General features: G+C 39.9%; 1 protein-coding gene across 1 annotated transcript; it reads left to right on the top strand.

The window, feature by feature from the left end:
• Positions 1-10,543: 10,543 nt before the first annotated feature.
• On the top strand, positions 10,544-11,674 carry LOC135209335 (aurora kinase A-like). Its single transcript, XM_064242035.1, has one exon. The coding sequence runs from the start codon at positions 10,544-10,546 to the stop codon at positions 11,672-11,674; it is 1,131 nt and encodes a 376-aa protein (XP_064098105.1).
• The last annotated feature ends 1,434 nt before the right edge of the window (positions 11,675-13,108 follow it).

Raw genomic sequence — 13,108 nt, 5'->3', positions numbered from 1 at the left:
GTTGAAAATAACTTAACTTCATATTCTGTGTTTCAAGAAGCAACGTAGTTTTGTAGTACCGACGTAGTTTTAGCTAAGGTTAATGTGTAAACGAGTTATTCATTATCGCTGGCAATTTTGATTGACGTATTTTAAAAAGCAATTGCCGGAGAATATGGACAATGTATTCAAGGTGTAGCGATGCTGTACTGGAAGACGCTCAACGAGTAGCAGATTTATCTGGGATTAAATTCAGCTGAATATAAAATTGAAGCCAAAGGCCAAGCACTGGGACCTACGAGGTCCAAAGGTTTGAAAAGGTGCTAACAAGAGGAGGAGATGGTGGAAAGTGATGGAAGAAGGAGAATATGAGAGGAGGTACAGTAAAGGGAACGAAAGCGGTTGCAGCCAGGGGGGGGGCCCCTAAGGAAGGGAGGGACGCTGCAAAGAACCTTGAAGAAAAGAAGCTGTGCCCGCTGCAACTGCATTACTCACATTTTTCAAGGCTCTTTGTTCCTCTGAGGGAGTGACCGGTCACGTCTTGCAACCTTGCAGGTCTCGAGGGAGCGTGGTGCCGTCTGAGGCGCAGCAGAGGAGAAGGAAGGGTCGGGCGCAACTCTCCTGACGCCACCTGAAGATTACAGCTACTCATCGATAAGGAATTTTTGTGTGGCATCGAGTCGCTTGCCTCAGGGTATTTATCATCCGTGTCCATTCCTCTCCAGATAACTTATCTGGATGTCCTTGGAATTTCATCGTACCAATCCTCTGGTTCAGTTATAAAGCCAGGCGGATCTCGCTATCCCATGGTAAAGGTTTTTATTACCTTTGTCATTGATCGCGGCTGTGATCTGTTGTGGCTGCTCGACTGTGCCCCGAGTTTGATAACCACCTGTGGTATCACCCCTCCAGACGTGGAGGATTCCGTATTCTTCAAAGAGAATAGGAAATAATTTATATTAATAATAAGGACTTTATAGTGACAAGTAGTTATTTAAGATTAGCCAGTAAATCGTCCGGATCTTCATCCTTTACGATTTCCTCTCCTTTCTGGGCCCCCTTATTTAGTTTGAGTGTGTTGGTATTCCTGTTGTTATTGTGTATACGTGTGTTTTGAATTATTATTATCATTAAGTGGGAAAGTGGTTAAATTATTTCTTGTATTCAAGAGGTTCAGGTGTAATTTCTATCTTTTTTATTAATGTATTAAAATTGATGGTTTTTCATTGTGTTTGTTTACTCCCCCCTTGAATTGATCGTTGAACTTCACATCGGTGTTTATATGGATAGAGTATTGGTTACGGTAAAACAAAACCGTTACAATATATATATATATATATATATCTATATTATATTTATATATATATATATATATATATATATATATATATATATATTATATATATATATATATATATATATTGTAATATCAAGCTACTTAAATTTTATCTCGTGGCTCCATTAAGTAAACATTTGTTTATTAATTGCTGCCAATTTTTATATCAGTTCATTTGAGCTCGAATTCTTGGTTCGAGTTTTGTATTGTTGCGCTTCCCCCACTGAATGTTTTGCTAATTGGTACTCCGCCCATGAAAAGTTCTCTTTACTTTCATGTACGAGGGTTTCGGTAGTTTCATCTTCTGTCTCCTGCCACGTTGGACTGTTTAAGAGGCGATTTACATATTTTTTCGTCAGGATGGAGGAGAGATTGCTTTCGGCTCTCCTGTAGAGAAGTTCTCGCCTTTTTCACGGCCGTTGATCAGTGTGGCGATCACCACCTTGCACCATTGCTCTGCTACATGTATTTTGTTGGAAGTCTTGCTTCGAGTGGACTCGTCTACTGCTGATGCATCAATGTCCTTGGATGCATACACCTGACCCCCTTTTGTGACTGCGGTTGCGTTCTCGTGCTTGCTTCCAAGTGTACCGAGACCATTGTCATCGTCTACGCCTTGAGTCCTCTCGACTAGTTATGGTGACGCCTCTAGAAACATTCTACAAACGGCCGTTGTCTCGAGATCTTCTGAGAGTCGTTAGGAGGCCTTTTTGGTCGTGAAGAGTAAGCTTCCGATTATGTGTGTTCATTTTTATCCACGAATATACTCATTTCCTTGTGGTTGAGCAATAGTGTCCTGGGACGACTAAAGCCAGAGTGTCATCGAAACTATCACTTGTTTACTAAACTGCTTCAGTGCTGGGATTGTGTTTTTGTCCGTACCGTGGGAACATATATATATATATATATATATATATATATATATATATATATATATATATATATATATATATATATATATATATATATATGTTAATGGTACATTTCCGTAAATATTGTGTTCAGTTAGGTTAAGCATTTCTTTCTTTCTTTAATCTCTCACTTATTACTGACTTAGTGCAGAAGTTGTTTTTCTTCCCTTCTCCTCGAACACTTTCCCTCTAACTATCATTTGAGTGAAGGTTATGCTGTGAGTCTGAATGGTAGTTGTAAGTGTATGTGACTGTGCCCTCAGCCAATAATTCGAGGATGTGTGCAAGTAACTTCTTGTAATAAATTTGAATTTTTACGTTCGTTTTCAATTACCCCCTCAAAGTGTATTTTATTGTCTGTATTGCTGGTAAACTTTACTTTCTAGCCTACAGGCTATCGTAATAAAAGCAATTTTGTTGAGGCCCAGTAAACGCCTGGACAAATTATTTTAAATTTAAAGTAAAAATAAGTGTTTTTTGTTAAATATCTCATCAGAATAACAGAGTTTTCTAACAATTTATATATATAATGATATATATATATATATATATATATATATATATATATATATATATATATATATATATATATATATATATTGTAACGGTTTGTTTTACCGTCACCAAAATACTCTATCCATATAACACCGATGTGAAGTTCAACGATCAATTGAAGGGGGGAGTAAACAAACACAATGAAAACCATAAATTTAATACATTAATAAAAATATAGAAATTACACCTGAACCTCTTGAATACAAAAAATAATTTAACCACTTTCCCACTTAATGATAATAATAATTCAAACCACACGTATATGTAATTCTAAAATGTATTTTTGGTTTACGTTGTGCTCCTATAACTTTTACTAGAATGATAAACATTGTTTGGAGACTTGTTAGGAGATATCCTACATGCCTACATGGACGACCTAGTAATCTTTTCTAATACCTTAGAAGAACATCTACGTAAATTAGAGTTAGTGCTACAAAGACTAAGGCAGCATAACCTAAGGGTAAAGATAAGTAAGTGTAATTTTTTAAAACAGAACTAGTTTATATAGGTTTCACAGTGTCTAGTCAAGGTCTTAAAGTAGTCCATGATAAGGTATCGCTATCCGTAACTTCCCGATTCCTACAAACGTCAAGGGAATACAGCAATTTTTAGGCTGTAGCGGGTATTACCGGAGGTTCATTAGGAACTACTCCATCATAGCCGCTCCCCTAACCGATCTTATAAAAAAGGGCATAGATTTCATATGGTCTGAAAATCATCAACAGGCGTTCAATAAATTGAAAGATGAACTGTGTAGTTCTCTATCTTGAAATTTCCTGACTTCGGTAAGGAATTCTTTATAGCAACGGACGCCTCAGACCTAGGAGTAGGTGGGGTATTGCTTCAACAATATGAAAACAGTTTTTCCATATAGCTTTTTATTCACGTAAACTGAGACCTTCCGAAAGTAAATATGCAGTAATAGACAAGGAAGGGCTCGCTATTGTTGTTAATTCACTCGTGCATTTTAAATTTTATAATAATAACTACGGTTATCCCGTCAAGGTTCTCACTGATCATAAGCCCTAACCGACTTCTTTAAAGGCTTTAGGTCACAGCCCTAAGCGAACTCGGTGGCACATGATCATTCCAGGACTTTGGCGCGGGAGGATCGGTATTTACCTGGGAAAGCAAATATCATTGCTGACGCCATTATCATGCAACCCCTCTTCATCTTGGTACGAGCCATTAGCTGAATTAATAGATATCTCAACCTCCACGCCCATTGTTAAAACTATATCTGAACAGGAAGTTCTGGGCTGGAGTGCTGAACTATTACAGACGGAACAAAGAAAAGATCAACAAATAGAAAAAATCATAATTGCGTTAAACGGAAATCCGAAGGAAAAGGAATATATAAAGTATAAGCAGCAGAATTATATAACCAAAGATAATATCCTGTGTAGATCCGTGACGAGAAAACCCGCACACACAGCTGAATAACAACCAGGTGGTGGTACCTATCTCACTCATACCCACTGACTTAAAATGGTTGCATGAAAATCCACTGCATGGACACCCGGGTTATTCCCTAATGTCACAGAAAGCCAAATCTTTATTTTATTGGCATACGATGCTTACACGATATAAAACAAGCACATAGCAAATTGTCGCACTTGTCAAGAATACAAAGGGCACACGAAGACACCTGTCAGCCTAGGGGCTTACCCCGTGCCAAATCAACCCTTGAAAGAGTACACTTAGATTTATTAACAGGATTTTACGAGTAATCATAGATGCACCTCCTAGTAATCATAGATGCCTTGACTCGATATACAGAACTGATAGCGCTTAAAACAAAAAACCGCAGTCGAGTGCGCTAGAAAGTTTTACGAGTGCTACATTTGTAAACATGGAATTTCACACACCATTATATCAGACTCGGGCAGGGAGTTTCAATAATCATTTCCTTAACTCCTTGTGCGAATTCCTTTGCATAAAGAAAATCAATACCATGATCTATCACCCAGAGTCTAATGGGCTAGTGGAAAGGGCAAATCGTAAGTTTTAAACATTTTAAGGGTCACCTTAGGGGGGGTCAGACCCCCAACTGGGACATTGCCATACCTGCGGTACTAAGCACACTTAATCACTCATATCATGTGTCTATTAAAAATGACACAGCACGAGGCACTGTACAGTATCCCAGCTAGAACACCTTTCCATGTATTAACGCCTACAATTAATTTATCAAATCCTCTAAAGGATGTTATGGATGCAAGCATAAGTCGATTAATATACTTCGTAAGAATCCTAGAAGAAGCACAAATTATAATGAAAAGAAATCATGATAAAATAGCTAAGCCAACTAGAACATATGCCGTGGGCGATCAGGTATACATACAAGATACGTACGTAAAGGTCTAATTACAAACTGACACCTAAGTTTGAAGGCCCGTTTAACATTTTAGAACATTAACGGCCAATAGATTTAGGGTTCAAAATGTATCCAAAACCCACTGATATGAGAATAGTTCCATTGGCACATATCAGAATCTAAAGAAAGTAAGATGGAGTGAGGGAAAAAATGGTTGTATTTATGAAACTTGTATAATAATTTATAATATATATATATATATATATATATATATATATATATATATATATATATATATATATATATATATATTCATATTGGTATGTAAACATATTCTTTAACATGAGTTATTACATATATTTTACTCATTGCAGGTTTCCAAAAATGAATCTGTTATTGTTAGGAGTGATATTGTGTGTTCAGACATCTTTTGTTGTATGGAAAGAGCGCTAAGTACGAAAGAAATAGAATTTAATCATGGCTCGATTATCGAAAGAACAGAAGACATTTTTATTGTGTCGAGTAATATAGTCATAGAAGTGGATATGCAAGCCATATTTTTGCCTGAAGATGACGCCCTTAACTTAAAGAATGACCTGATGAGGTTTGCCATTTCGCTTAAGAAAGCACCAACGTCATTTTCATGCTAACTCAGAGATTTCGCTAGCTCAAACCTAAGCGTCGCGGAAATGTTATCTTATGACATACAAAATAAAACCGCTGAGGCAGAGGAACTTGCTCGTGACTTGCATGTGGTCTGTGCGGCCAATAATCTCGAACGCCGCAACCCGGTTATTCTTGCTGGACTAAAACATCTTGGGATCTGTGCGAGTCTAGCTTAGGAATTTCAAATCGCCTTTAAGATAAAATAATCAAAATAAAAGAATTGAGTTTTTGCAACACAAAACGAATTAGCCTTGTCTGAACTTCGCAGCCAGTTATCTTCAATCAATCAAATAATGTGTTTGGTGAATGAACATTCTAGTAATATCGATCAGATTATGGAAGTCCAACATTTGCTGGCTACGTTTAGCTTATTATAGTTTCGAAAATAGATCATATCCGTGTCAAAATATCACATTTTATTGAGAAATCAAAGGACTATTTGGAAGCTATTATGTTAGCGACCAAAGGGTGTGTTATCTCCACACCTTTTGCCTATTAAAGATCTGACGTTATCTTTGGAGAACGGACGGGAGAAACTAGGTTATATTCCTTTATTAGACGCCCATAAAGTAGAGTTCTATTATAGCCTAATATCAGTCAACGTTGAAAGTTATAGGATATGATCACTATACCTTTTGATTCTTTTGATGCTTGGCAATCATACAAAATAGCACGTTTCCTACTTTCATGACGAATAACTCAAGTCCAGTAATATCCAATTTGACGGGACATGTTTCTGATTTCTTCTGATAGGAAATCATTTACAGTCATTAAAGACTTAGATAAACTCACTCACTGTTCAGAGCCATGAATAATAAAGTTTGTACAAGCTGACTTTCTTTTGAATTCTATCCTATATCAATGGATTCATGTGAGTTAGGCATAGTGCTAAACGGCTCTCTCTCTCATACACGCGAAGGTGTCTGAAGGAAACAACTTTATCCCTTTTACAGTAATAAGTTCAAATTACAAGAATGAATAATGGCTCCTGGATACGATACGACAAAGACGGTTTTTTCAAGTCGTATGCCCGGACAGGACCACCGCCCATTCCCCAATCTTTGTAGCAGCTGATGGTTGTACGGGGACTACTACAAAAAACTACACCGTCAGAGGTTCAACACGATAATACGTGAGAAGACGTATTTTGCGAACTATACCTGGGCGACTACAATCATCCCATCACTACCTCTCCCATACAACGCGCGGGAGGGGGGTGGCTCATAGTTTGATGCAACTGGCTGAGATGAACCACGCGTCACCGACGTTATGCAGGTGGAGAAAACTACTTCGTTACTACGTGCTGCTGGCCGTGTTCAGCGTGACGGCCATATTGGTTATCGCCGTCAACATCTTTGCTTGGAGTAGGCTGAGGCGTACACAAAGAAGGATCTCCAAGGAAACGTGTTGTCACGTCCAGATGACGTACCCGTTGCGCTAAAGGCGTATACATTCAGGGCCGCCTGTGAAACTGGCCATTTCATTTGGTGCCTAGGAAAATTGTCTGGAATTGTGTTGTGTGTGAAAAGCGGTCTGTATGCTGGCAAAAATGTAGGACAAGAAAGACTCACACCTTTGCATTTGAACAGTTTAAAGTATCTCCGGGCACCTAATAAAATATTATAGCCCAATATATATATATATATATTATATACTCCTAAAAAGTATTTTCGGGCACCTAATAAAATATACCAGCCTTATATATCAATCTGTGCACACCTATACGGTTATACCATTGTACATTTATATTTATCTATTACAATGAGTGACAAGTACTCTTTAACAATTATCCATGATCATGTTTGTGTTTCCCAGTAACCGCTATTCTTTAATCAGGTTACCTATTACCATAATCTACCAGTAACCGCTATTTCTTAATCAGGTTACCTATTACATTAATCTTCATGTATACATGTTAACCTTTTGATTTTACCTTTTGATTTTTTTTTGGTACCTAATAATTATTATTATCAAACAAGGATCTACATTTTCCATGCATTTATCTTTGTTTATGAATATGTCCAAAAAGGGTATGTAACAGAACCTTTTATGCATTTAATCACTTGTTATGTTTATATCTAAACATATGTTACGAGCACGCTCCTAAGAAACCATGTTTAAAGTAACTTTTTGTTATTTCAAGGCTTGAATAGTAGCTGTCCGAGCCTAATGTAATAAATACATTTTAGAATTACATATCTGTAAATAAATAAAAACCCATGACCTGAGGTCATTGGCGAATTAGGAGGGTCCTACGTGACCAAGGCAAATCTAGATCACGCTATGCGATGTCTGCAGTAGCCTGGTTTAAGTTTGTTTGGAATGTCATCGTTTTGCATTACTGATAACTTTGCATAACAACTTCCATGGGAAGCAGTTGACCTGCTAACCTGCGCCGGAAACTTGTAACTTCCGAGCCGGCGGACTACGTATGTTTTTATGTGAATCGCTGAGATAGCTAATGTTTCGCTATCAACGTGATGCTCTAGGAAGTCAGTTCATTTCTAGCGATAAAACGGAACGGTCTCACGACCGAACTGTCTCTCTTGTTATGAGTTCAGTAATAAAGTTGTTCTACTATTATTCAACATTATCCGTTTGAATCATCTCCTTTACTTTAAGAAGAACCACTCTACTAAGATATCACATAGGTGAAAAAAGAAGGAACCAGAATACTTACGAATGACAGTCGTAAGAAAATACAAACAGTCTTTCGCAAAGCGAAACGACTAAGATATACACAATAACGACAGGAATACCAACACACTCAAACTAAAATAAGAGGGCCCAGAAAGGAGGAGGAAATCGTAAAGGATGAATATATATATATATATATATATATATATATATATATATATATATATATCATATGTATATATGTATATGTATGTATATATATATATATATATATATATATATATATATATATATATATATATATATATATATATATATATATATATATATATATATATATATATATATATATATATATATATATATGTGTGTGTGTGTGTGTGTATGAACGTGAACCAATTGTATATACATGTGTAAGTATGTATGCATGCATGTACCCATTGTTTTGTCATTTCACGAGAGAATCTAAAAAAGAAAAATGTTCGAGACGAATGAAAATTTGGACAAACTGAGACTGGAAAAGATAAAAGGATTGGACCGAAAATAATATCAACTGGATCTTCCATAAGTTCTTCTGGTTCCAGATTGTAGGCTTCAAGGATTCAAACTCCTGGATCTTCAATAAGTCTCCTGGTTCCAGGTTGCAGGCTTCAAGGTTATTCAACTGGATATTCGATAAGCCTCTTTATTCCAGTTCCAGGCTCCAGTTCTTTAACTGAATCTTCGATAATTCTCCAGTTTCCAGACTTCATTGTTTTAAGTAAATCTTCTATAATTCTCCAGGCTCAGAGACCAACTAACGAAGACGTAAAAGACGTCTTCAGCGGATTCGCCCAGAATCCGGAAAGGATCTTCCAGAGATTCCTGGAGACACTTGGATCGCAGGGGGCGACGAGAAGCTTCCCCGGGGAAAAAAGCCCAGGATGGAACCCGCCCCCCTTTTCTAAAACTAACGATACTTCACAGCGATGACAACTACATAGTTAAACAATATTGAAAACGTGTTGTGAACAATTTGTTGTTTCTCGAGCGAGTGATCGCGTCGAGATTTGCTGGGAGCTACCGATGCTCCTTGTTATCCTTTATTATCATCCCCACATCGGTCCCTAACAGTCTACCGACCAGCGAAAAGATTAGGCCTCAGGAGAATTCGAGAGTACTACCTTCCTAGGAGAAGGAAAGATAATTTCCCTCGTGCGTCGAGAAGCGCCGAGAGGAAGATGGCGGCGACGGAAGCGCCAACAGCAAGACAGTTCCCTCCGAGACAAAACTTGCCTCACGACGGAAAGCTAGAAACTAGACGAATTCTCTGGCCGAAGAGAGGGCTTAGCGTGAGGCAGAACCTTCTGAATCGAAGAGCAGAAGGTTTCTGTAGTAGTACTGTTATGCAGGACGGCAGAGGAACGAAGAGGAAGTTCCAGGAGGCCGAAGCGAAAGACCCCGACACCAAACGGGCAAGGACAAAGAAAGGATGGCTGGCTTGTAGCTGGAAACACTCCCTGTTATACCCAGTTGCTGGCAAGGAGCAGCTTTCCCCGGCCAGAGCTGATGGACTTGGAAAAGGAAGTTGCTACGTTCTGTGCCCCTGAGACCAAAGCAGTGCCCCGCAAATGGAAGAGGAGGTACGTGAGGAACAGAGCAGCGAATCGTTTCCCTCGAGTGCTGAGAAACACCGAGGGAATGAAGAGAAAGATGGAGGAGACGCAGGGGAGTCATCCCCGTACAACATGAGGGACTCAGGAAGGATGAAGACGAAGCAGCGACTGCTAGTCCTACCCGAAGGCCTCCCCTGACAGCAATGCGAGGAGGTATAATAAAGGTGGTAGCTCTGAGGAAGAGGTTTGCGGACAATTCCCAGAGAAGGCCACAAGACTGTCAGGGAAAGAAGAGGAAGCTGGAGGAGGACGAGGAAATGATTGCATCTGTAGATCAGGGGAAAATGGAGGCCACAGGCAAGACGGAACCCCTGAACAAAAGACGGAAGGCGGACCGAAGCCCTCCTCCTCCTCGCAGTCCACCAAAGGCACCGAAAAGGCTACCTCGGCAGGCAAACGGCCAACGCAGTGGACAAAATCCACAAGGTATATGGTGTCCCGCCGAGAGAACTAAGCCGGGTCTAATGCATCAGCTGAAGAGGAGAAAATGAAAAAGAAAAAGAAGGTAAATGAAAAGTTGAGGAAAAAGCACAGAAAAAAGGCAGAAGCAACAAAAGGAGAGAGAACTGAATTTCCCCCGGAAACAAACCGGGCAAACAGAAGAGCGGGGAAAACCGGAAAGGGAAAGGAAGAGCCTCCGAAGAAGCAGGCTGAAAAAATACAGAAGAAGCAGAAGAAAATGGAGGCTCCAAAGAACCAGGCCGAGAAGAATAAGAAGAAAGAGGAGCCTCAGAAGAAGCAATCTAAGAAGAGAACGAAGAAAGGTGCGAAAGGGCTCCAAAATCAGAAGGACACGCGGAAGACAGAAGCCATAATAATGAGTGAGGCCGAGGTTGCCGAGCTCCTCAAGGAAGGAAAGGAGCTGGGCGCGGGGACCTACGGAACCGCTTACAAGGTCGTCCACAGGCGAGAGGTAGCCGTCCTAAAGGTGGCCAATTCACGCCTGTGGAGTGTGAAAGCGGCTTTCAGAAAGGAAGCGAAGGTTCTTCAGGCCCTCAATGGCACAGGAGGTGCTCCTCTGCTGTTTGGCACCTGTAGCAAACCAGCAGCTATCCTCATGGAGTATTGCCCGGCCTGGGGAAGAGTTCCTCTCGTTTATAAACGACTCGAAGAACTCTCCTTCCCTCGCTTTGGGAATCCTTCCGGACATTGCAAGGGAGCTGCACCAGATCACTTGGCAGGTTACATCCATGTGGATTTGAAGACGGATAACGTCATGGTCCACGTCCCAGAAGGCAAGGGCAAGAAAAAGGTGAAGCCCAGGATAATCGACTTCGGAATAGCTGTGGAAAGGAAAAAGGAAATCGAGCTATATCCGAATTTTTCAGATTCCATCTACCCGCCTGAGTACACGGAAGGTGCGCCGGCGCAGCCCTCTGGGGACGTATATTCCATGGGATGTCTTATTGAGGATACGATCTATGCCTTCACCGATCACATCCCACAGCACTACGAAGAAATTATAAACATGGCGAAGAACGAGAACCCAAGACTTCGCCCAACTGTCCCCAAGTTAGTGAAACTGTTGTACGAAGCAGCAAGAAAAGATGGACCGACCTACAATAGAAACCACAGGGGTAGCCAGGACAGTCTAAAAAAGTCCCTAGACACCTTCTAGTATTGCTCTGTTTCTCTATGGAGATTCTGCATGTAGAAAGTCTGTTAAGCGAACAACTGGTCGGATTTCTAGATCATCTAGAAACACGGCTCGCAGAGGGAAGCAGTCTCCCGCTTTCTTTTAGTATGCTATGTTCCTTAATGGAGATTTCTACTGGTTAGAAAAACTCTGTTATGCGAACAACTGGTCGGATTTCTAGATCATCTAGAAACACGGCTCGCAGAGGGAAGCAGTCACTGCTTCTAGTATGCTATGTTCCCTAATGGAGTTTCTACTTGTAGAAAAACTGTTAAGCAAACAACTGGTCGAATTTCTAGATCATCTAGAAAAACATGGCTCGCAGAAGGAAGCAGTTCACTACTTCTAGTATGCTATGTTCCTTAATGGAGATTCTACTTGAAGAATACCTCTGTTATGCGAACAAACTGTCGGATTTCTAGATCATCTAGAAAAAACAAGGCTTGCAGAAGAAGCAGTCTACTGCTTCTAGTATGCTATGTTCCTTAATAGAGATTCTCTTTGTAGAAAAAACTCTTATGCGAAACAACTGGCGGGTTTCTAGACATCTAAGAAAAAAACGGCCGCAGAGGTGAAGCAGTTGACCGCTTCTAGTTGCTATGTTTCTCGGTAATTGGAGAAATCTTTCTAACTTGTAGAAAACATCTGTATGCGACAAAACTGGCGGATCTAGATTTCATTCTAGGAAAAACGGCTCGCAGAGGGAGAAAAGGCAGTTGTTGGACCGCTTCTAGTATGCTATGTTCCTTAATGGAGATTCTACTTTGTAGAAAACATCTGTTATGCGAACAACTTGGTCGGATTTCTAGATCATCTAGAAAAAACGGCTCGCAGGAGGGAAGCAGTTGACCCTTTCTAGTATGCTATGTTCCTTAATGGAGATTTCTACTTGTTAGAAAACATCCTGTTATGGAACAACTGGTCGGATTTCTAGATCATCTAGAAAAAACACGGCTCGCAGAGGGAAGCAGTCCACCTGCTTCTAAGGTATGCTATGTTCTCTATGGAGAATCTACTGAAGAAATATCTGTTATTGAACAAACTGGTCCGGATTTCTAAGTCATTCTAGACGGCTCGCAGAGGGGGAAGTAGGGACGCTTCTAGTATGCTATGTTCCTTAATAGAGATTTACTTGCAGAAAAAAATTATGTTATGCGAAACAACTGGTCGGATTTCTAGATCATCTAGAAACACTGCTCGCAGAGGGAAGCAGTCCACTGCCTTCTAGATGCATGTTTCTTAAGGGGAGATTCTACTTGAAGAATTATCTCGTTATGTGAACAACTGGTCGGGATTTCTGATCATCTGAAAAAAACGGCTGGCAGAGGGAAGCAGTTGGACCGCTTCTAGTATGCTATGTTCCTTAATGCAGATTCTACTTTAGAAAAACATCTGTTAGCGAAAACTGGTCGGATT

Source organism: Macrobrachium nipponense, chromosome 37, assembly GCF_015104395.2.
Source record: "Macrobrachium nipponense isolate FS-2020 chromosome 37, ASM1510439v2, whole genome shotgun sequence".
Taxonomy (NCBI): domain Eukaryota; kingdom Metazoa; phylum Arthropoda; class Malacostraca; order Decapoda; family Palaemonidae; genus Macrobrachium; species Macrobrachium nipponense.
Note: the sequence above shows the minus strand (reverse complement) of the source record. Positions and strands in the feature narration are given on the sequence as shown.